The sequence below is a fragment of the Pleurodeles waltl genome, chromosome 1_2 (assembly GCF_031143425.1).
Source record: "Pleurodeles waltl isolate 20211129_DDA chromosome 1_2, aPleWal1.hap1.20221129, whole genome shotgun sequence".
Classification (NCBI taxonomy): Eukaryota; Metazoa; Chordata; class Amphibia; order Caudata; family Salamandridae; genus Pleurodeles; species Pleurodeles waltl.
In genome coordinates, this window is record NC_090437.1 from 1,122,721,192 (window position 1) to 1,122,744,941 (window position 23,750).

Here is a 23,750-nt window from a genome sequence, read left to right on the forward strand (position 1 = left end):
ATTTCCACTCCAGTCATTGCAACAGTATGAAAGCATTCACTTGTACTGTACAAAGAGAACATTTCACTTCAAACAAACATATTTTAACAACTCTATTAAATACCCCAAAATATAAAATGTGAATTATAAAAAAAAGGGACTGATTACGACATTCGCGGTCCTCGGGCACATTCCAGGTGGTCTGACCGCCACATTATGACCCTGCCAGTCAGACCGCCAGGGGACTGCCATGCCCACCAGGAACATGGTTCCCGATGGGCTGACAGAGGTCGGAGTCGTGGTCAGCCATGGCGGTGCTGAGTTCAGCACTGCTGCGCTGATCACAAGTCCAGATTCCGTCAGCTTTTTCATGGCCGGAACTGCCATGAACTGGTTGGTGAAAACACAGTGCAGGGGCCCCCCTGCACAACACCCTCTGAATGCGCACTCCGAGGTAGCTGGTGTGTTATGATATTGCTTTGCAGACAGTGCTCATTCTGAGGGTGTTGGTGTGCTATGGTATTGGCCTTGGCTCCGTTAAGGAAGCTGAGACCAATACCATAGCACTGAATGCCATAATATGATGTTCTCACCGGTGAGTCCAGTGGGAGCATCATTATACCCCAGGGAGTAAGGCAACCGGGTTGACGGCTGCCTCATCCCAACGAGTTTGACGGTCGGCTCGTCTGACCGCCAGCCAACCGCCAAACCCGTAATGAGCCCCTAAATCTCTGAAAAAATAACATAACTATTACACATTTTAATAATTATTATCAATTAACACAAATATTATTAATATAATTAAAATACCACACGAAGGGCCGGATAAACGACCATTACAGATTGTGACTCACAATTTGATTTTTTTTTGCCAATTACAGATTGCAAGTCGTAATCTGTCATGTACAACAGTGTCTGAGACACTGTTAGTGATCCCCAAATGGGTCGCAAAGGGTCTGCCTCATCAATATTCATGTGGCAGGTCACAAATTGTGAGCCATTTGGGAATGGCCACACTCACAGGGATGGTGGTCTGCTTGAGTCAACAGTCCACCATGTCTGTGACTGCTTTTCCAATAAAGCAGTTTTTTAAATGCATACCGTTTTCCTTAAAGGAAAATGGAATGCATTTCAAAAACAAAAAATGAAATTTTCTTTTCATTTTTTCAGAGTAGGCAATGGTCGTAGGACCACTGCCTGCTCTGAAAACTCATTTCCTTTACCATTCACAAAGGGGAAGTAGTGCCGTTGGGGACCCCTTCCCGTTTGTGAATGGCTTAACACCAATTTGAAATTGGTGTTTACTGTGAGAGCTTTGCGACCTCATTCACCACTGTAACAGACTTTATGGAAATGTGGTCCCCACAGGATGTTACAATGACAGTATGTGCTAATGTTAACAAGGAGCCCCATGTTGACGTTAGAGTTCAAGTATCCACCATTCAGAATTAATTATAATTGAATAAATTACTCCCCACCCTATACCCCCACAGACCCCGCAATCCACACCTAAAACATAACTGAAAAAATAAATTAGCACATTTACATAATTAATTATCAATTAAATGATACTAATGATAATTAAAAATAAATTATTATTTAATTACAATTAAATTACTTTGCGCCCTGTAACTCCATGACACCCACAACCTGCACCTAAAACTTAAATGAAAAAAAAAGAATTACATAATTTACATAATTTATTATCAATTATATAATTTTTAATAATCAAAAGTGTATTATCAATTACTTACCATTAAATTACTTCCAACCCTGTACCCTACAAAACCCGCAACCTGCTACAACACTAAAAAACGCAATAAACAACTAAATTAAATGAAAAACAACTACAAATGTACAAACTATATTTGAAAACATTAACAATATTTATACAATTTATAACATGTACAATTAAAACATAATAAAACACATATAAATAATTTAAAAATGATATTGACAATTATATTTTTGAAAATTATATTAACAACATAGATATTTTAACATCAATATTAGCATATATATTTTTGTAAACAATATTAACTACATAGGTTTTTCTAACATTGATATTACTTGCCTCTAAAATCGATATTCTTGTCAACTATATTCCTGCATCATGATATTTTTGGATTACAATATTTAAAACTCAATATTTCTATATCTCTATATTTTAAATTCGATATTTTGGCCGAATACCCTTCAAAATTCTGTCCTTAATCCAGCAATTAAGTTATTTTAATGAAATAAAAAAACAAACATGTTCCAGGTCTGTTGAGACAGTGTTGTATTTTGAATTACTAGGGTAGTTTTCAGAGATCATTCCACTCGTTCACACTCTTTCAGAATAGAGTGCCCTTTATGTATATATATTTTGGACGATATATAGGATCTAAAATCAGAATGGCGTATATTGCTACCAATGACCACTGCCCCTTTATGATTCTGCTCTGCTTGGTGAATCATGCAATTGAGTTCCAATACCTGTAACCAGTCATCAACTTCTTCAGTAGTTGCATAACTAGCTACAACCCCTTTGGAAAGATAAAGGGTCTCATTATGAGCGTGAGTCTGAGGACTGCCACACTTGCGGTGACAGTCGGTCCGCCGTACTCCAGCCAGTCCGACTGCCACATCACAACCCTGGTGGGCGGACCAGCCAGGAGACCACCGTCTCTGCCAGGAACATGGTTCCCGATGGGCTGATGGCAGTCTGAGTTGTACACGATGCTGATTGCAACTCAGCTTTCCACCAGCATTTCCATAGCACAAAGCCATTGCTGGGGCACCAGGGGGCCCCCTGCACTGCTCATGCCTAAGGCATGGGCAGAGTAGGCCCCCCCACTGCCCAGCACCTGCTTTGCAGACAGTGCGCATACCGATGGTGCTGATGTGCTATGATATTGACCTCAGCTCCCTTAATAGAGCCAAGGCCAATATCGTAGCACTCTTCCCCGCCAGTCATCCCGGTGGGAACACATAATAGAATGTCCCTGCCAGTCAGCCCGGCGGGAACACTGTTACATGCTTTGCAAGGGACATCACCGGTATGATGGTGGCATCCTCCCCCTGGCTTTGGAGGTCCTGTGGTGGGAAGCCAAAAGTTTGAGGGCTTTTTTATGAGTACAGCTGTCCATGGACCGCCGTACCTGCTTTGGTGGTCTTACCGACAGATTACGATGCTGGTGGTTGGACCTCCAGAAGACCGCCACCACTGCCGCCACCAACACCACTGTCAGGATCATGGATCCCGACAGGTTGGCTGAAGTGCAAGTCGTGGTCAAGCACATCAGTACCAATGTCGGTACCACCGTGCCGATTACGAATTGCCTTTCTGCCAGCCGGCCATGAAAAGGCCGGCAGAAATGCAAAGTGCTGACAGGGGGGCCCTGCACTGCCCATGACATGGGCAGGCAAGGGCCCTCTTTCAGCACAGTCGGAATGCGCACTGTCTACCACGGAAAGACAGTGTGCGTTTGGACTGTGCTGGCAGCTGAGTCAGTGCAGCTGGCATTGGCCTAAGTGTTTTTTCATAGACAAAGCAAATGCTGACACACTGACTGTCCCGCCAGCCCCACAGGAACATCGTAATACAGTAGTCTGGAGGCCACCGCCAAGCTGGCAGCCTCCAGACTGTTGTATTGGTGGCCATACTTGAGGTTCGTCTAAACATGATGTTGCTGTTGCTGCTGCTTATAGAGTTAGGTACAGGGGCACTGTCTCCCACCAGCCCATTTGTTTTAGTATGAGTTAAAGTTACCTTTTCTTCCTTCCTGGTCACCAAATCCCTCTTCTTGAGCCAGGTCAAACTTAAACCCTTTTGTAACCCACCTGCCCTCTAGTTCCATTCTTGTCAGGGTCTGCTCAATGGCTGTGAGGCTTCTTGCAGAGGTTTTGTTGTTGGCTCTGGGAGTGAACTGGATGAACGGAGTCTTTAGACAACGACCTCGAAACAGTTCTCTTTCTCCTCACCATATTCAAGGTTCTACGCTACAGAAGCTCCTTCTATAGCCTGTCGGGCCATCTCCAAGTATTAAGGGGCTTCTAAAATCACAGCATCAGCTTATTTGATCCATACATGAGTCCGCTTGTATTGAACATTTCCCACATCAAGCCAGGACAAACTCTGTCTTTAGTAAAATATGAAATTGAAACATTAGTGCAAAATAAATAATGATAAATTGTGACACAACCACTGGAAAGGAACTTATTAATTGACTGCTGAGATTATTTATTTGATCATAAACACACTTAAGTGAACATCTCAGCTCTGGAGGGCCACTGTAGCTATGTAACCTGGCTTTCTTGAACATGAAAGCATCTGAGGAAGACGTAGAAGTGTATGCTTGACTGATAGGGAATGAAATATTCAAGTCTCCTTTAGCCAACCTCCTGGTGCCTTGGCTGGAGTACAAACTAGTTCATAGCATCAGGAGATATCGGTGCTCTATGCTGAAAAGGCAACAGAGCCAAGCACCATTGAAGCTGTGAATGCAGTCCACAGTACAGCACTCCCAAAAGTGAAAGCATTTGAGTGCATCAGCCTGAAAGATAACTGACTTTTGGTATTACAGTGGGGCTGACCTTTACATCTCCATAGCTCCTGAGGGCATTTTTACTGTATCTCCTTAGAATGTTAAACATCCATATCTCTAGTTCTCCTTATGTGATTTAAACTATTTATGTGTCTTTTTGCTTATTGCCATTTCTTGATTTTCTTTCTAAAGTGTTATGATGATATATTTGTATTGTTTTCCTAACTTAAATGCTGTCAAGCACTGCCTGAACTTAACACATATTTTGGGGGGAAATGCCTTATGCTAGTGCCACTGCTACCAGGGGTTAAGATGAGGTTCACTGTGAAGTTTGTTGTGAGCTATCTAGACTTTATTTATTAAGGTTGTGGAGGTATCCCACCCCAAAATTAAGAGCTCACTTTTTGATACTCTCCCCTTACCTACATTCCATAAGACTAGCATGACTGCGCTTTATCAAGGTTTTTGTTTCTGTTGTTCATTTGTTTCATATACACTGCACAATAATCTTCTTTTCTTTCACATGTATTAATATTGTTCTCAGCATTTTCTTCTGGTTTTATTACAATGTGTTGCAATTTGGTTTCATGTAAAGAGCACTAATACCTTTAATGCAGTCTCTGCTATAGCAAGCTGTTAAATAAATAAATAAAACTTAGACACCAGAAAATAACCTTCCTCCAAATGCCAACATGCTCTCTCAAATGCCAACATCTGCTGATCAGCAAATTAACCTACTCAAAATGATCTATATACGTTTGATGCATTATGTGTATTTGCACTCAGCATTCACCTTGCTTAGACCTGCATTAACACAATCCAGACTAACACAAGACTAGTCCTGTGCGTAAATGTTTGGTTTCAGTGTTCTGTAATCAGCATGTCAAATGGCTGGCTTGTTAGACTTCCTACAAAGAATAAGGTCCTAATTTACAATTTGGCACTAACAGAGAGTTCACCCAAAAATGCCATCTCTGGAGATAAAGAGAGATCTTGAATGTTCCATTGCTTAGGGTTAACTCTGACAAAGATAGTGGTAGTTCTACACACCTATCTACAGCCTCAGGTCAGTGACTATGTCAGTCAGGGCCAGTTCATTATAGACCACCACTGTAACAGACTTTATGGAAATGTGGTCCCCACAGGATGTTACAATGACAGTATGTGCTAATGTTAACAAGGAGCCCCGTGTTGACGTTAGAGTTCAAGTGTCCACCATTCAACATAAAAACACAAAAGGTGATAGCGAGAACCTTTTTCCATCACTATACTGCTCTCAACAGAGGCCTGCCTTCTACAAATATGTACTGACCCTGCTCCTCATGGGAACAGTCTATCCCCATCTGCCAGGCAAGGAAACAACTCCAGGCTGTTTTCAGGCTAGTTAGGCTTTAGTAGTGAGGTATAGCCTGGATCCCTTGGCACACCAAGCACAAGACTCACAATTGGGCATATACTTGGCCACTTAGGATGTTACATCAAATACACACAAAGTGATCAGAAGAATGCTTTCAAATAGTCTATACTACTGATAGTCACTCAGGGTAACATTCCAACCCACTGTACCTTTCCAAATGGGGGCTAGCCTTATGCAAATCAGCAGTGGCCCAGCTCCTTGTTGGAACAGTCCATCCTATTCTGCCAGGCTAAGATTAATTAAACCATTCCTACTTTTATCCTGTTTTCTCACACACCATTCAGCACAGGTGCTGGCAGAATGTGCCACATAAATTCCCTCTTCAATTGGCTTTTCTCAAGCCAGAACTCCAACATAGAGAAAGAAATATCATTTGCAGTGGTGGAGATCCTGAAGTGCATTAATGTGGGAGAGGAAGTACATTTGCCACGCTCGTTGATGGAAATTCTGCCGGCTAAACTTTAGGCTAGTAGGGATTAAGGAAAGTAGAGAACATTTCTGCCAAGCAGCCAATCAGCACATTCCTGGGATAGACTGATACCTTGAGTTATTACCGCTCACTGGTGGTGAAATTTGAATGTATTCAAGATGTCTCCTGTCATTGATGTGTCAAGTTAATCCCCCTTTGATTTTATCATCTCACTTAGCATTCCACTTAATTTTTTCTGAATTTACTTATATCTTAATCCCCCACAGTACCTTGAGTTCCAGAACTTGATGAATGGCATCAACAAGCCATTATATGGCATAGTTACACAGCCAATCTTCTATTTGTGTGGGATGGCAGGTTACACTCACCTTGTTCTAAGAATCAAACTGCAGCATTGCACTTTTCTATCTGTAACCACCTTAGTGACTGGCTGCATACACATAGATGTGAAAGCAAGTGGTTGAAGAGTGAAAATGGGATGGGATAAGAGAGAAAGTAGAGGCCCCGGACTCCACTACTCTGACTCATCACTTTTATTTCCTGTAGAATGGCTACAGGGTGTAGTGAATATTTACAAGTCAAATCAATATCTTATGTAATGGGACATAGGGTGTTTACTGTTTAACTGTAGCACTGAATAGATATACCTTTAAACAATCCTTGTGTAACTAACTATCTGATGTGGAAATTGTAATTCCTGAAGACTAAACACACGAAGTACCTCAAATACATGTTCACTAACACCTCTCCCTCTGGCTTGAATAACTACCTCAAACTATCTCAAACCTTGTTACTATGCACTATTTTGTGTAAACTATATTATAGTTTCTACTTGCCTCATGTGGAACTACAAGGTGATAAGCAATGTTAATATTATGTTGTTTCATATTCTTAGCAATGTGTATGTACATACTAGAACTTATACTTGACATTCATATATAACATGAGCAGCATATTCCAGTCTATGAAATTTTCCTCTCCTATCACAGGATACACCTTAGTAAACACCCTGTGTTTGAAGAGTTCAGATAAATGTTCAAAATAGTTTAAAGCTTGTTTGAGTCAACAACACATTTTATGATTACATCTCTTTATTCTGCATTTCCTTCAATACAAATTCATAGATAAGTAACAGTAATAACAAATACAAAGTCCATTTAACAAGCTCCGGGCTGCAGCAACATTCTATCAAGATTGGCTGGCAAAGAAGCCCTGGCTAACAAGGAAGAATATACAGTAGTATCCAAGGTGGTTGTCATGTGTTCAGAATATGTGAAAGATGACTTGCTCGAAGTTGTAGTTTATTGATAAAGTACATAAATGCATGCATGCTTAGTTCAGACAGAGCTGACTCTTTCATTGATGGCCAGTTTCTCTTTTTCTTAAAGAAACTCAATCCAACCAGATTTGAAGTGTTGCCCCTCCATGCATGTTCAATACGAAATGATTAGCAATTCCTCCCTCCCTGCATTCTAACAGACGAGAGTGCAACACAATTGTAATACTACATAAATGTTTTGAACTATAATAAGTTGAACTCAACATATACATATACTTATAGCTATATCAAGACTTAAATTTTGGATGCTAAGATTTTTATTGTAGTCTGTAAACGAGAAATATGAGTATTTGGGAAATTGCCATAAACTAATTATTTATTAAATGCCAAATCATTAAATACTCAAAGAGATTATTTCATATGATGAAATGATCCACACCAGGAGAAATTGCACAAATATAAGTAATTTGATCTGGAAGCAGACATTATGATAAACTATTTATTGGCTAAAGGAAAAAACAAAGTACATCTGCCACCTACACCCAGTCATGTGTCCCAAAAAAAAACGGCTGTAGGATCCAAATAGTTATGGCAGGAAAATTCCAACATACTATGAGTGGCATTTTCAAAATTGTAATTTAAAGTCTGACTTCACCATTAAAGTGAGTTTTAAATTATAATTATGTAGACAGCAAACTCAACATTCCTACTTGCTCCCAATTAAACGTTGGCACGTATTAAATGTAATAGTGTAACCCAATGTTATCCTATCGATGTAGTCCTTACAGTAATGAAAAACAAATGTGGGAGATTTTCACTATCAGGACATGTAAAACTTTAAAGTACATGTCCACCTTTTTAATCACATTGCACCCTGCCCTATGGGCTGCTTAGGGCCTACACTAGGGGTGACTTATGTGTGGTTGATTTTGCCCAGGTCGGCAAGGCAGTTTAAAACTGCACATAGGCTGCAATGGCAGGCTTGAGATATGTTTAAAGGGCTACTTAAGAGGGTGGCACAATCAGGGCTGTAGGCCCACTAGTAGCAGTTAATGTATAGACCAGTGGTACATATAGTACCACTCTACTAGGGACTTTCAGATATATTAAATGTAAGAATTGGATGTAAGCCAATTTTGCAATCTTTAAAGGAGAGAACACAAGCAGCTTAGCACTGGTTAGCAGTGCTAAAGTGTGCAGAGCCCCAAAAGCTAACAAAAACGGGTTCAGAAAACAGGAGGCTGAATGCAAAAAAATTGGGGATGACTCTGCAGAAAGGGCCAAGTCCAACATCTACTTTGTTTCAGTTTGAAATAATATTAACCTTGTGAATGACTATGGTGAACTATCTGATGTATGAATTATTTAGTGAACTGAAATATAGTTTATTTTTGATTGTCATGGAGAGTTGCTCCACCCGTGTCTCTTTAAAAGGATTGTTCCCCTGGTGGGTTGCATGGCATGATAATGGTTATAATAGATGAGGATCATGTGAGTAGCTTACTTTGAGAAAGAGTGGGATAAGCTTGGAAGACATTGGGTTGTATGTTTTCCATAGGATGAAGGAGGATGGAGTATTTGTGCATACTGTGTTTCAAAACAATAATAATAAATATGGAGTATTTTTATTCACTCCTTTGTTTCTCCTGAACTTTTTGTTCATCTCACAAGAGACATGAACCCAGCACAATTGAATCTGCTGAAAAGCAAATTGAGCCATAGATACTGTGTCTTTTTACAAATGGTACTTTCCCGCCATATTTTTAAAAAATGTTGAATTCTCCAACAGTGCCCCACCTACCTTTATATGGATCAATTATACTGAAATTAAAAAGCTATGTAAATGTAACCCAACATCTAGAAATTCAGAAGTTGTTTATGTATGCTTAATAAATGTGTTTAGGTAGCACTCATAAATAGAAAACAAGTATAGGTGTATGCACAACATGTCTACAAAATTGAATTTATTATTTTCACAAATTAGTAATTCTTCTTTTGTTGTATCTTCATTTGTTCTTACTATACTTGCAAAAACGAAAAAAACAACAGCTGAGGCATGTTTTGGGTTGTTAACAGTACCGCCTTTCCAGGGCTATACCCTATGTATATGTATATTATAAAGGTAAAACACAAAGAGAAAAACACAAAAAGAGAGAATAGTAAAAATAGAATTACAAATAAAAATATACACTGATATATGATTTCATAACTAGAATAGTTTCTAAATTGTAATAGCAAAATTAATTTTAAAATGCCAACTCCTTTAGGGTTATGCTTCTTTATGCTCTCATTACTGCCTTCCCAATCAATATCCAGAATGTAAGGTAGCAATAAATCTGATTATTTATTTTAGCATCACTGTTATTCTTCAATATAAAACAGTGTAGTGTACAACAGGTTTTTTCTTAAAGGATTGTAATGTATCATATACCTTAAACTCTTAAATGCAAAAGTCTTAACATGGCTCTGGACAATCACTCTTCTATTAAAATGCTATTAGAATTCAGACCACCAAGATATTTTATCAGCTACAAATACTCCTTTTGAGACTACTAATTACTCTACTATCAACTGTCACTCAGCTTTTGATTATAAGGAACTCCAATATTTACATACACATTCCTTACATCTACACAGTACAATATTAGAAGAAAAGCTTGATGCTAATGACATTAAACTATTAGGTTTCACATCTGGAAGATCACAGTCTAGATCTCATTTTTAGATGCCTTCTATTATCAGATAAAGAATCCACAGCTTTGTGGTGGTCAGATTATTTTTTTGTCTTTTATTTTCTCATCCAAATCTTCCAAAACATTATATGCAAAGCAACATAAAATGAGTTTCACCACACTAATGAGAAATGTATTCTCATGTTTGCAATTCCTTCATATTTAATGATTTTTCCCAAGCTATGACTGATAAATACAGAAATATTGTCTAAATGATCATAAAACCATTGCCACATTGGGTTAACTTTAAACTAGCCATAACATTGTAGACACCTAGAGATTATTGAAAGAGTAAACAAATAAATGACAAAGATGTTTAAAATTTGAACTCTGAGTATAGACGTACTATTGAGGCAAAATACTTTATTCAAAATGAAAAATTGAGGGACCACTTGAAAGTCCCAAAGAGCTGCCATCCTGGATGTCTACACCTAGTTCCAATGCCATCTGAAGAATATGCTGCCTGTTTTAATCTGCTATAACAAACAAGATAGTCAATATTCCGAAGGCATTCAAGCAGATGCCTATCTACCATTAATTAATGAGGCTAAGAAAGTGGAAAGTGGGGACTCAGTTGTTAATAATTAAACAGAGCCCATTCCCCTTCACTTTAAGACCACTGTAGTCCGTAAATTTGAGTACTTCTTAGGAAAATTAAAGGCATTTTGTCCAGAATACAACATTTTATGAGGTCTTGTTGTCAAGAGGATGAATGGCCTCAACCATCATACCCTGTATAACCAAGCTGAGGTACTATCCACAATTAAATAAAACAATGGCAACTACATTGAAAAAAACTGTTATAACAACCTTGATAATTTAGACTTTTCTGTATCCTGAAAACCTGCAAAGCTATCATCCTATTCTAGGGCTCCAACTGCTATCAGACATTCTAAAGAAAGTGGTGACTTCCCAGTTATATTGCTTTTTAGATCACCACTGTTTGCTAAACCCTTAGCAACTGGGATTCACATTAGATCACATAAATGAGAATGTTATAATCACTCAGCTTGATGATGTCATTGTAGCAGCTTATGAGAGTGATCTTTCCATACCTGTCCTACTGGATTTACTGGATTTATCAGTGGCTTTTTGCACAGTAGATCACAAGTTTTCAAAGAATAGGTTTAGGTTGAGGCGGCTATGACAAATGTAGCAATGAAATGGTTTACCTCATTTTTGCTCAGAGGAACACAGAGGATTAAGCTCAATCCCCAGGCCTACCCACACACACCACTCCTGTTTAACATCGTCATCAGGAGACTTTTCTCCCTCATTAAATCAAGAGGGCCGAGGATGACCTCAAGCTCCATAAAACAAAATGAAAGACATTGTTATAGTTTGACTCTTGCTCTAGGCAAGACTGCTGGTTTAAGGGTGACAGCACGTTTGTTTTTAGGTGACTGGGCAAATCCTACAACAAGTCACAACTGTCCTCCCAACCCTCCTGGCTCACAAGCAGTACCTCACCAAAAACCCAAACAGTAAAAGGTGATTTGTGGCAGCCTTTACATATGGTCACATGAGTGCAACATCTCAGGCAGGTCATGGTTAAAAGGAGATTACCCTTTTCTCACAGATGCAACTTGTCTCAGTCACACACAGGCAATGAAAGAGATGCAGTAAAGCCTTCAATAGGTTTTATTAACAAGACTGCAATCTATGATAAATTGCATGGGCTGCAATGATTAGGATAATGAACAATAGAAGAGACTGAATGGTAAAAAGGAGAGTCAGGAATACAAAGACCCCCACCATCTTATAATATCATGTAATATTAAATGGATGTGAACTAGGTACTAATACCCTAGCATAATGAAGAGATAATTAAATAAATGGGCTAAAACAGAGCAAGCTAAGTGGTTAAAAGTCACTAGGTGATGGAGGCACAGGCCTGCAAGCCAGAATGCTAAGCTAAACTCCTGATTCCCATTAAAACTAAATAGGATCCACTACAACATTGCCCCCCTGTATGAACCTAAAGTGTCTTGAAGAAGAACAGGGCAAAGGCAGTGGTGCTCTTGATTGTCAGTAAATCATCTGCACCCACAGCAGCTGTTTCTCAATTTGCTGCTGTCTTTGCAAAGATTTGGAAATAATTTTCATACAAAGGTAGTAGTATACTCAATCCTATTCTATCGCAGACATTTGAATCTAACTTTTCTGGACAAAATGCATCATTAAAACACTGAAGACTCCTTAATGAACTCAAAGCTTGACTATTCTAATGCCTTGCTAGGCACCCGCATGCACTCCATATTGACAAATTACGGCACATTCACATCACAGCAGCTTGACTTCTATTGTAACTCAAGAAATTTGATAAGATGACCCATGAGCCCTCCTCCCAGTGGTGGCTTTCTTTATCAAATGTGTGATGTTTAAAATAACTTGTCTACCCCTAGTCCAAGTGGTGGCTTTCTCTATCAAACATGTGATGTTTAAAGTAGCTTGTCTAGTATTTCAGAGTCTGAAGGGAACAGCTCTCTACTGTCTTCTGAAAAATGTTAGGCTATCACTAATTCAATTAGTCAGGTTTGTCATCTCTGAAAATCAATCTCCACTCAAAGGAAAATTGCAATTTGAGGTGCTGAGATCTGGGATTTAACATTCATTGTCAGACAAAAGAAAACAGAAGACCAACCTGAAGAGCTTCAGGACTTAATAATCTTCTAATCTGTGTTCTAATGTAGGGTGCTTGTAGAGACGCTTCAGAATTCCACATGTTCCATTTTAAAGACGAGTTGGCCTCCACAGGAGGAGTCCTGACCTTTTGTGAGCAACATTTGTGTGTCAACCACAATGATAAGCAACACCCAAAACACAGTGGAAAAATGGTTTAGATATATTAGATAAATAATTGACATGTGATTTTGTATTTATGTAATGAACAATATACATATTAGCAGTAATGACCCGAACCATACTTTGTGTGACAATTTAGTGGGAAACTGAATGCTTAAGTACAATGTAGTCCACTAACAGCAATCAGAATTTGACTTAAAGAACAACTTTCAGTGGGCCCGGAAGAGTTCTTTACAAGGAAGCTGCCAGCTCCCCTGTTCATATTTGAAAAATGTTTCGCGAAATGGTGCAGTATGAAGCACATTGGGACAATAACATTGTCACTAACTTGTTTGGATCAAAATACAAACCCACAAAGAAGCTTGGGAGTTCTCCCCAAAAAACATTTGGAAAATGTAGTGGCAAGTTATATATTTAGAGATCATTATTCAAAACCTAGGAGAATTAAAAGATCCATTTACATGAAAGGAGTTAGATGGTGTCCAAAACAAAGTTACAGTACAAATGATGGCGTGTGTTGCAATTAAACAATATTTTTCAGTAATGCTTCTCTTGTTAAAATTGGCTACAAAAAGGCTGCTACTAAGGTGTCAAAGTTCTCTTCAAATAAGATTTTAGGAGTTTCTCTAACAATTGTTAAATCACATGGCAAAGTAGGCCAGTAACACTGTGGAACATGGGAGACTGTAAGAAAACTTTACAATAGAGTCTAAGTACCATTAGCAGTTCTACATAATGGCACAGGTATCATCACTTTACAAGTTTACTTAATGAATTATTATCATTCTCTGCACCTTTTCCAAATCCCATAATAGTCCTGCAGGGAATTGTTAGAAATTGAGTTTCTGGTTCACAGAAGTATGCACCCTGATTAAGCAGGAACCACAACGGGGTAACTCACAAATAGTTAAGTTTTAAATTAACTTGTGCTCTCCCCCTGGTAACTTGGCACAGAGCAGTCAGGCTCAACATAAGAGGCAATGTGTCAAGTATTCATGTAACACTTTAAACTTAATTTAATAAATAAAACAAGACCAAAACAACAACAATCCAATGAGTAGGACTTGCATTATGAATCTTTAAAGAATATACTGTAGAAAAAAACCTAGAAGCAAAAAGCGTCAACCGAGGCTATCCAGTCATGCTGGATCAGGACAAAGTCAAAAGCTCAGGTCAACTGCAATGGAGCACGGGCCCACTACAGGGACCTTGTTGGGCCAGCTGAACCAAAGTACCTTAAATCCTAGTGCGGTTCCGAACCACAGTGTCAAGAGGATGCCACAATTTTCCCCACACAGTTGAGGAGTTCCTTCGAAGTTCCACAGGCAGCAGGGGGGATGCATTGGAGCTGAGCCGAGCTGGAGCTCGGGTGCAATGTGCTGACCATGTTGCGGTGATGCACTGATTCTGATTAGCACAGTGGCTGCAATGCAAAGTTCGGCGGCATCATCGTAGCTGTCATCGATGGCGATGCAGGGACCTTGCGTTGAGGGAAACACCACAATGCTGATTCTGAATGCGATGCACCGATTTTATGCACACAACAGCAAAGATTTGCCAGTTTTGTTCACACAATGGCAGAAATCCAGTGGTTTTGATGGAGCCGCATCTGAGTATCTACTTCCAAGGGCCCAGCTATGGGTGGCACCACATAGCAAGTCAGGCTCACAGCTGGCAGAGTCCAGTTGCAGTTTTGGGTTGGCTTGAAGTCTTTTATGTCCCTGAGACCCTTGGATTCACTAGGGTTAGGGAGATGCAGGTCCAGTCTTTATCACACAGGCAAGGAGGACAGCAGGTCAGCACAGCCAGGCAACAGGTCTTCCAGAGCAGAAGTCCAGCAGAGTGGCAGTCCTTGTAGCAGCACAGCATTCCTTCTTCCTGTAAGGGAATCCACATGTCCAGCGGTATACTGAAGTGGTAGGGTCTAAGGTCCAGTTTGTATACCTAGTGGTGACTTTAAAGTGGTGCCTTGGAAGTGGGGGAGACTTCAAAGAAGTCTTTGAAGTGCACAGAGGTCCTCCCTTCATGCCCTTGCTCCAGACTCACTACAGTGGTTTGGTTGGGGGGTATGCAGCCTGTTGTGTGGAGACAGGACACAGCTTTTTCGGGAGTAAGTATGTGGTTGTGGCCAGCCCATCCAGTCAGGATGGCCCATCAGGGCCCATCAAGTCGCACCTAAGCTCCTATTGTGTGTGGCTGTCTAGAGGGAATACACAATGCCCTGTGTGTCACCCACCCCAGACAAGTGTTCAGGCACTTTCTAAAAGTGCCACTTTTAAAATTGTAAAAATAAATCTGACATTACCATTAAAGAGGATTTATCATTACAATTCTATAGGTACTACATATGACAGATCTACCTCCTCTCAATCAGGAATTACAGCTTATTAAACATAATAAGAAATTCCCAATGTTATCCTATGAGATGGTTGGGCCCCACAGTAGTGAAAAACACATTTTGGGGGTTTTCACTTCCAGGACATGTAAAAATGAAAGCCACGTGTCCTACCTTTTAATTGCATAGCACCCTGCCCTATGGGCAACCTAGGACCTACCTTAGGGGTGACTTATGTGTAATAAAAGGGGAGTTTACGGCTTGGAATTGGGTTTTAAATGTTAAGTCAACATGGCAGTATGCCACTGCATTCAGGCTGCACTAGCAGCCCTGAGACATGTTTAAAGTAGTTGAATCGGTTGCACAATCGGTGCTACAGGACCACTAGTAGCAATTAATTTACAGACCAAGGCACATGTGGTGTACTTTACGAGGGACTTATAAGTATAGAAAATATGCCAGTTAGGTATATATACCAATCAAACCATGTTTAGGGGAGTGAACACAAGCACTTTAGCACTGGTTAGAAGTAGTAAAGTGCAGAGAGTCCTAAGGCCAACAAAAATGAATTCAGCAAAATTGGAAGCAAGCAGGCAAAAGGTTTGGCAGAGGGCCACCCTAAGGATAACAGGTCTAACACAAATTAACTGGACAGTGCCTGTTGCTCCCTGAATTGAGAATTAATTTATATTTATGCTAATGAAACCATGGTCCTAATTATCAGCGGATGGGACTCACTGACGCTTTCTACAATGCAAGGCATATTTTCTGAATTGTGAAAAATGATATCCAACTTTGTAATTACATAGTAGTTTTTCTAAGTTTTCTCGAAACTCCGTTTAGCACATTTTGAAGTTTTTTTATCCAATTCTGATTGCACACTTTACGATTTTCCAAAATACCCCAGGCATTACTCTTGCTATTTCCACAGTTCTATACTTAGTTCACTTTACAAGCATTTACAATGCTTTGTCTATTCTACAAATAAGGGTCTATTGAGGTCAGACTGTCATTCCACTGCCTGGTCTTCCTTGAAAGGAAAGGGTATTAGCACCTGAAGAGACAATGTTGCAGATAGAAGACTAAGATAGTTGCTGGAGAGGAGATATTTGTCACTGGCTTATTCTCTCATCAGCAATGTTGCAGATACAAGAACAAAAGGTTTGTGGCCGCTTGATGCTCCCTTTAGTCATTTTATTCATCCTTCTCTTCACTCCGGCAAACGAAGCGTGCAGCCAAGCCATCACTAAAGAGGATCCAGTCACAGTGCCTCAAATCCTGGGTTCCCAGAAACATATACTTCTTCCTGAGAATACCCTTGAGAACAGGCAAAAAGGAAGCAGCCACAGGTGAAAACAATAAGGAAGGCTTTCCAATCCTGCCCTTGAATATACAATAGATACTGGTACAGTGTAGCTCTAACACAATTACCATTGTAGTTGGGTCATATGTCAAGCGACTTTTGAGGCTGCTAGGAGCAGCATGTTGCTCACAAGCTACACGTCGGGGACTACTGGTCTCCAGACAATTAAATTTGTAGTGTGATCCCAATAAATAAAATAAAAGAAAGAAATAAAAAGCAAAGACAGTGAAGACCATGGCCACACCTTACGACACAGTCTACATGGCATTCTGTTTAGTCTGTACATATCTCAGAGCCTTTCCTTATACTTGATAAGAAGAGACTCAGAGCCCTCTAGGCTTTATTCCTGAATGATAGCTCATGTGTCCAGTAAGTAATCTGTTTCACAGAGGTTGGTAGCCTCCTTCCCTCAGGGTGCGTAGAACCATCCTCATTCTCGTTCAACTCCTAGTAAGAAGTAAATTATTAGAAACAGCAGAAAAGCATTGGGAGAATCATTAACTTCAAATATAATAGAAACATTATCACAGTAGAGCACACTATTATTAAACATCCTGTTGGTGAAACTAAGAAGTAAGGTAACACAATAACTGAAGCCTATTCCAGGGAATGCCGTAGTGCTGCCTCATTAGATCTGTACCGTTGAGCTTGTTGTAATTTTAGCATTGTAAAGCCTCATATGGTCCATGACAGACCCTAAATTGCTTTATAGTCTCAGAGGAAGCGGTTTCTCTATTTGTTGTGTGTGTGGTTAGTAGAGTGTGGGTTTATTAAGTGGGCGGAATGGGAAGAGCATGGGGTCTATGGGAAGAGTATGGACATTCTGCGAGAGGCATCGAGAACTTGTGGCTGCACTTAGCATGGATTAAAACATAAAGAGGGAAGAGAAACTGTTAAGTTTTTACCATCTTTGAGTAAATAACATACATGTAATGTACAAGAATAGTGAAGGATTGTTTCTGGCCAGTAAATGGCCATGTTGTTTGCAGCAAAATAAAAGTTAGTAGACCAGTCTAGAGAAATCAATTTCATATTATAGTTAATGGTGTCACTTCTTTAAGGCTTTGTCCAAAAACGTTTTCAATGTTATGTCTTTTCCACTATTATTACCTTAACAGCAGAACCTACACGACAAACAACAACCAAAAGGAGAAAAAGGAAAAACTCAACTAGCAGTACATCGAACAGCAGCGCCGGAAACAATGCAAACGCCAGTAGCAAGAAAAAGTCTCTAGTTGCAAGTCTGAACCTGTCAACTCAGATACCTGTAAGTTTCAATTTTAATTTGATATGAATATTCCGCTGTTTGTTCTGATGTGCTAAACGGACATCACGTGAACGCATAATATCTAGGTTGGCAAACTAATGCAGCCAAGTTGGAACAATCAATTTTAACCAGTCACCTCACTCAAAGAGCCCTTTAAAATATTGTGTAGGATCCAGAATTCTACTGGTTACCTGTATAATGTTTTGGATATAGAGCACTATGTAACAGTTTAAGATAGACTTACTTGGTGCGAGAAAACCTTTAGTTTCCAGACTAGGTATTCAGCCAGACCAAGATCCAAATATCTTAAAATTAGAAGAATGCTAAGAACATTAAATGTATGCTGTCAAATAAAATGTATGCTACCTGAAATCAAACATTCCTGAGAGAAGACTCTGTGTATGTTTTTTCCAAACACTGATCAGATCCACCTATCTAGTCAACAACAAGAGATGGATTTACATGAAGATGTATGTTACTTTTCAACTTGCAGCACTGAAAACTCAATCATTTTCCCAGAACTGAAGGATGGAGCATCCATTGGCACAGTAGGACAACAGGACTAACTACAACCAAGTAGAATTGTCCATGTATCCTCCTATCAATGTTGCTAGAGTCAAATCGAAAGTGGAGTGTAATCTGTGCAGTTTTGTAGTTTATGGCAATGGTGGTAGAGGCATTGTTCATGGCAGTTGGTGCGTCCCAGAGCTAATTAACAAGAGTATCCCATTATTGCTTTTAAATAGGCTAACAGTTTCAATTCATGTAACATATGCAGAAACATCAGTGCCTATTTTGTGTATGATTGAGGATGGTGGGCACCAGCGCTCATATTTGGATACTGGGACTTTGTTTCCACCCCCAGAGCAAAAGCCAGAAAAGGAAGAAATAAGAAAATTCTAAAGATGGAAATCAGTAAGAAATGCTGAAAACAAGGATGAAAACCAACCTCCAAAAATGAGGTAGACATGATGTTGTGAGTGGTGGAAGAAGAATCTAAACTAAGCAGACTTAGGCCCTCATTACGAGTGTTTCGGGTCCGAGGACCGCCACACTTGCGGTGATGGTCAGACTGCCCTAGTCCAGGCGGTCTGACTGCCACATTACAACCCTGATGGGCGGATTTGCCTAAAGTCAACCGTCCCCACTAGGAACATGTTTCCTGACGTGTTGAGGGTGGCCTGAGTTGTACTCAGCCAGGGCGGTGCTGAACCCAGCACCGCCTGGCTGATTACAACTTATCTTTCCGTCAGCCTTTCCGTGGCGGTCAGCCTGGAGGGAACATTGTAATACGCTCGGGTGGGACCGCCAAACACATAATGAGGCCCTTAGTATTCATCAATCATGGCATTTGGCAGCCCCGGGGCAGGCTCCTAAGGAAAACCTTTTTATTAACAAACTAAGCACTGTGAAAATTAAAGGCCTACGTTTCTTGTGCTCTAAGAGGGCCAACTTCATGTACTTTTGAATATTATGGGCTACTTAACTGCAAAGACATTTAATTCCTATAGCAAACAGAACATGGTTTGACTTGGTTTCCGCATATTCTCCATGACATTTCTCTGGGCCCATGCTAAAGCAAGACAATCATGCCCATTGTCCTGCCACTCCTGCTTACATCCCACAGCATTGTAAAAACCTATTTGTTCTCCTATCTTCTATTTCATTATAGCAAAAACAGATGCCTGACTTAAATTTTGATCAAATCTAAGATGCTATTTTAGTTATACAAATACATTTCCCCAAAGAAATACAGAGTGGGTAAGTTACTTGAATCCCCATCCTTGCATATTGTCGAGAAGGTTCTGTTGCAGGGGGGAGTCTCTTTCTGGGCTCCCCCCTAATTCCCTCCCATTGTGCCCACCTGCTATTCTTAGATGTCTGGAGATATGATGGATAAAGAGAAAGCTATGTGCACTTCTTTTAAGTAGGAAAGTCACAGTACAACCTCATGACATCTCAGCAGTGTAAAATGCTTGTCAGTCTTATGGTGTTTCCAGCTACTGTAAAATAATGTACACACCATCACAACACCACCACTGCTGTTTTCGTGTATAACTATATTGTCCTTGTATATTTAAGGCTGGATTGTGTTGCTGTTTCTAGTGCTTCTGCTTTTACTATTCACCATCAGTGTTTCGTGACATTGTACTCTTTTTATTTACCAAATTATGCACTAAATGCTATTGTCTGAAGAATACTACAGCAATGGATACAGACAAGGGTAATATTTTATCAACAGTGCCTTACAAAATCTGTAGTTCATGTGGAGAAACATTACACTTGCACGTGCGGTGCTTCAAGTTTGAATATCATCAGTGTCACTAGTTTGAAGATTCCTTAGTTTTGCTATATATGTTTTAATATTTTTAGTGATGGCTTTAAAATAAACAGAATGCCCTAGCTTCTTAAAAACATAACACATTAAATGTCACCGGCCAAGCAAAAACAAAGGGCCCAGAGGCCGAGGTTAGTAGTAAAAAACAACTGTGAGTGGGATGCAAGGGCCACTCAAATGTCTGGGCCCTGGTGCCACAACACCTGCTTCACTATTGATAGCTATGCTACTGGCAGTTATCTATTCCACGTGTACATAAACCACTTTGTATTTTACTAGCTATATTGAAATAGGAATATTGTATACAACTCCATTGATGGGTACGGGTATACGGGAATACTGGTTGTGCCAGCTAGGGTTTTCATATTTGACTTTTTTTTTAAAGGTAAAATGTGTTTACTAATTTAATATGTGCATGTAATTACTTATTTAGTATTTTGTTGTGCACCGCACCACTACAGACAAAATCCAGCAAGTGAATTGTTACATTTTGCATTTTTGCTGCACTGTTTAAACTAACCCTTCTTTATTTTCAGTGTCTCACCACAAAAAAAAGTTTAAGCAATAAGACACGGCTCAGAAGGAATTCTCGTGCAATACGGACCGGTTTGGTAAGTAATGGGCCGAGGCGAAGCCATGAGCCTGTTATGCCAAACCAGCCCGCATTCCATAATAATGCCCTCTGAGGAAAGTCTTACTGCTATTATAAGTCAAACTAAGACATATACTATGAGGAACATGTTTTTCTCGTATAGTGATGAGACTGCGGGGAGATTATCATGGAATACGGACAGGTTTGGAGACTGTTAAATAAAGACATTCCGATATTTAAATGGCCACAGAGAGCTATCACAGGCAATTTGATCTGCTGCTTTGTAAAACTATGAATCTATTGCATTGAACAAGAATTGCCCATTGATAGACACTCTCAAAAACTGTTTTCTTCTAATTATGCATAACATGCACAGTGAAAATCGTGGCATTTCTTAATCCTAAAAATGTGAAAATACTATTAGATATGTGTAGTATATTGTGTGAGTTGTGTGTTATATTTATTCAAAGACTATGAATGCCAACAGTTATTAGGAAATGCCTTAGTAATACAATTGTATTATATGTGTATTTGTATAGATTATTCAAACACATCTCTTCTGCAACCAAGATTCTTGAACTAGTATTTCCCCTTCTTTCCGTCCATGCCAAGCTTTGAAAGCATCTTGCGCCAATAGATCCAGTAAAAAGGAGTGTTAGGTGGCAGTTTTGTACTTGCAGTTCTTATTTAGAGGTATAAATTCAAACATGTTGCTGTTGTGGGGCTATTATCCGATTGCCCTATTCTGCTACCACAGGATTTTAGTAATACTGTCTCCTTATTTAAATGATACGGGCCAATGTACATCAAATTATGCCTGATCTTGCTCACACTTCACATACAGAAGCAATTGAAAGTGAAGGCCTAGTTAAAGATAACTGCCAGAAATTGCATTATTAATTTGAGAGCGGGGTATCCCTGCCAACATAAACTGATGAGCCTAAAACCTTTGGCCCAGATTTAAGAAGTTCTAGCTACACATTAGCGTCATATTTTTACGCTAATGTGGCGCTAGGCATAAAAATTCACCATGCCAGGCATAATGTATGCAAGGCGGGCGTTCCCCTGTTGGGGGGGGGGTGACAAAATGGCGCAGTGAAATCTAAAAGATTTCTTTGCGCCATTTTTAGCAGCATTTTTAAACCCCTGCCCCCAGCAGGCGTTAAAAGGAGGCACACCATTTATTAAAATAGGCCTCTATGGACTTTTCAGGACTAGCGCCAAAAGCCAGCTAGGGTCCTTCACAGGCAGATATGTTGTCTTCAAGCTCCCACTGAAGACAATGGATTTGCACCAAAAGCTCCAGGTAGGACAAACCTGAACATTGTATCCACCTAGGTCACTTCTCTGCTGGGATACATAGGATGATTCACCCCAGGCTAACATTTTACCTTCAGAATTAGTCACTTTTTGGTTTTTAAAATCCTCCAGCTAGGCAAGGCTTGAAGCTGTAGCCAGGAAAAGCTCTAAGGGTCTGGGTATTTTGTTACCGCAACGGCCTTATGATTCCATTTTCAGTGCAACAAAACGCTCAAAGTGGGAAATACCTTGTTCTGCATAAGTCCTGCTGTTCAACTGTGAAGCACTCAAGTTCTTAGGACAGGCTTCTAGGCAGAAGGTCTTTCACCAGCTAGAGTTCTTAAAGATTACAGTGCTCAATGTTGATCTATGATTTATAAAAAATTGGGAGCTGTTGGAAAGGACTTGTGGCACATCCAACCATAAACTTAGGGTAAATTAAAAATACACATATGTAATCAAAAAGAGTTGGCCCTACGATGATGCCAGACACCTTGCTACCTGAGAGTGCCCCTAAAACATTTGACCATGTGGCAAAGAAAAAAAGTTGTTACATTGCTGCACTCAAAGCAAACAATACATACAAACAATCAAAATACCATAGGTATTTGAGTTAAACATTGATTATCTTTTCTTATTAGACAGTTGAGAACCAAACATCAATACAGTCAAAATGTGTTTCATCCTTAGGACTTTCTGAAGGTTGTAATCAATTGAAATACGTTGTTGATCACATCAAGGGACCATACTTGGTGTGAAACATAAGTAGTTTGCTAAGTGGTTATGAATATGCTACGCCACATCTGTGTCTATGTTAATGATAAGTGCATACCTAGGGACCTGATGTACTAAGCTTCCTATGAAGAAATTGTAAATGCTATCACATAACGATTTCCAATTTCTTATTAGGAATCTACTAAAATGGATTTGGTAAAAGAGGGTGCAATTTGCACTCTGACTTCTACCGAATGGATTGGTATTTTGTGAACCATCTTATGTGTTAATCGTTTGGTTAACAATACAGATTCCTAGTGGGTTGCAATTCTACCTACCTGAATAATATTATTAGTTAGGTCGCAACTTGAGACCTACATGTGGTTAGAGTCACAGGCGTGGTGGCCTGCTAGGGCCATCATGTTTGTTATTGCTTTTCAATAAAGCAATTGGGTTTAAAACGGGATGCTTTTAAAAAAGAAAATGAATACTGTAACAAAAGTTTTTTAGGAGCAGGCAGTGGTCCCAACGACCACTGCCTGCTCCTAATAAATGTTTTTGTCAACATTCACAAAGAGAGAGGTGTCCTTTGGGACTCCTTTCCGTTTGCAAATGGTTACCACCAATTTTAATTTGCTAATAAAATAATAATGTTTGCAGGCGGATTTTAG

At 39.7% G+C, this 23,750-nt stretch overlaps 1 protein-coding gene across 4 annotated transcripts in view; it reads left to right on the forward strand.

Annotated features, from left to right (window-relative positions):
* LDB2 (LIM domain binding 2) overlaps positions 1-23,750 on the forward strand; it is a 1,065,253-nt gene that overhangs the window by 1,011,930 nt on the left and 29,573 nt on the right. Inside the window, exons 7-8 of one of the 4 annotated variants that reach the window (XM_069202302.1) lie at positions 17,988-18,136; positions 21,011-21,085. In XM_069202302.1, coding sequence (XP_069058403.1) covers positions 17,988-18,136; positions 21,011-21,085 — 224 coding nt within the window. The remainder of the gene's footprint in view (positions 1-17,987; positions 18,137-21,010; positions 21,086-23,750) is intronic. The other 3 variants (XM_069202310.1, XM_069202319.1, XM_069202327.1) reach the window with 3 other exon arrangements.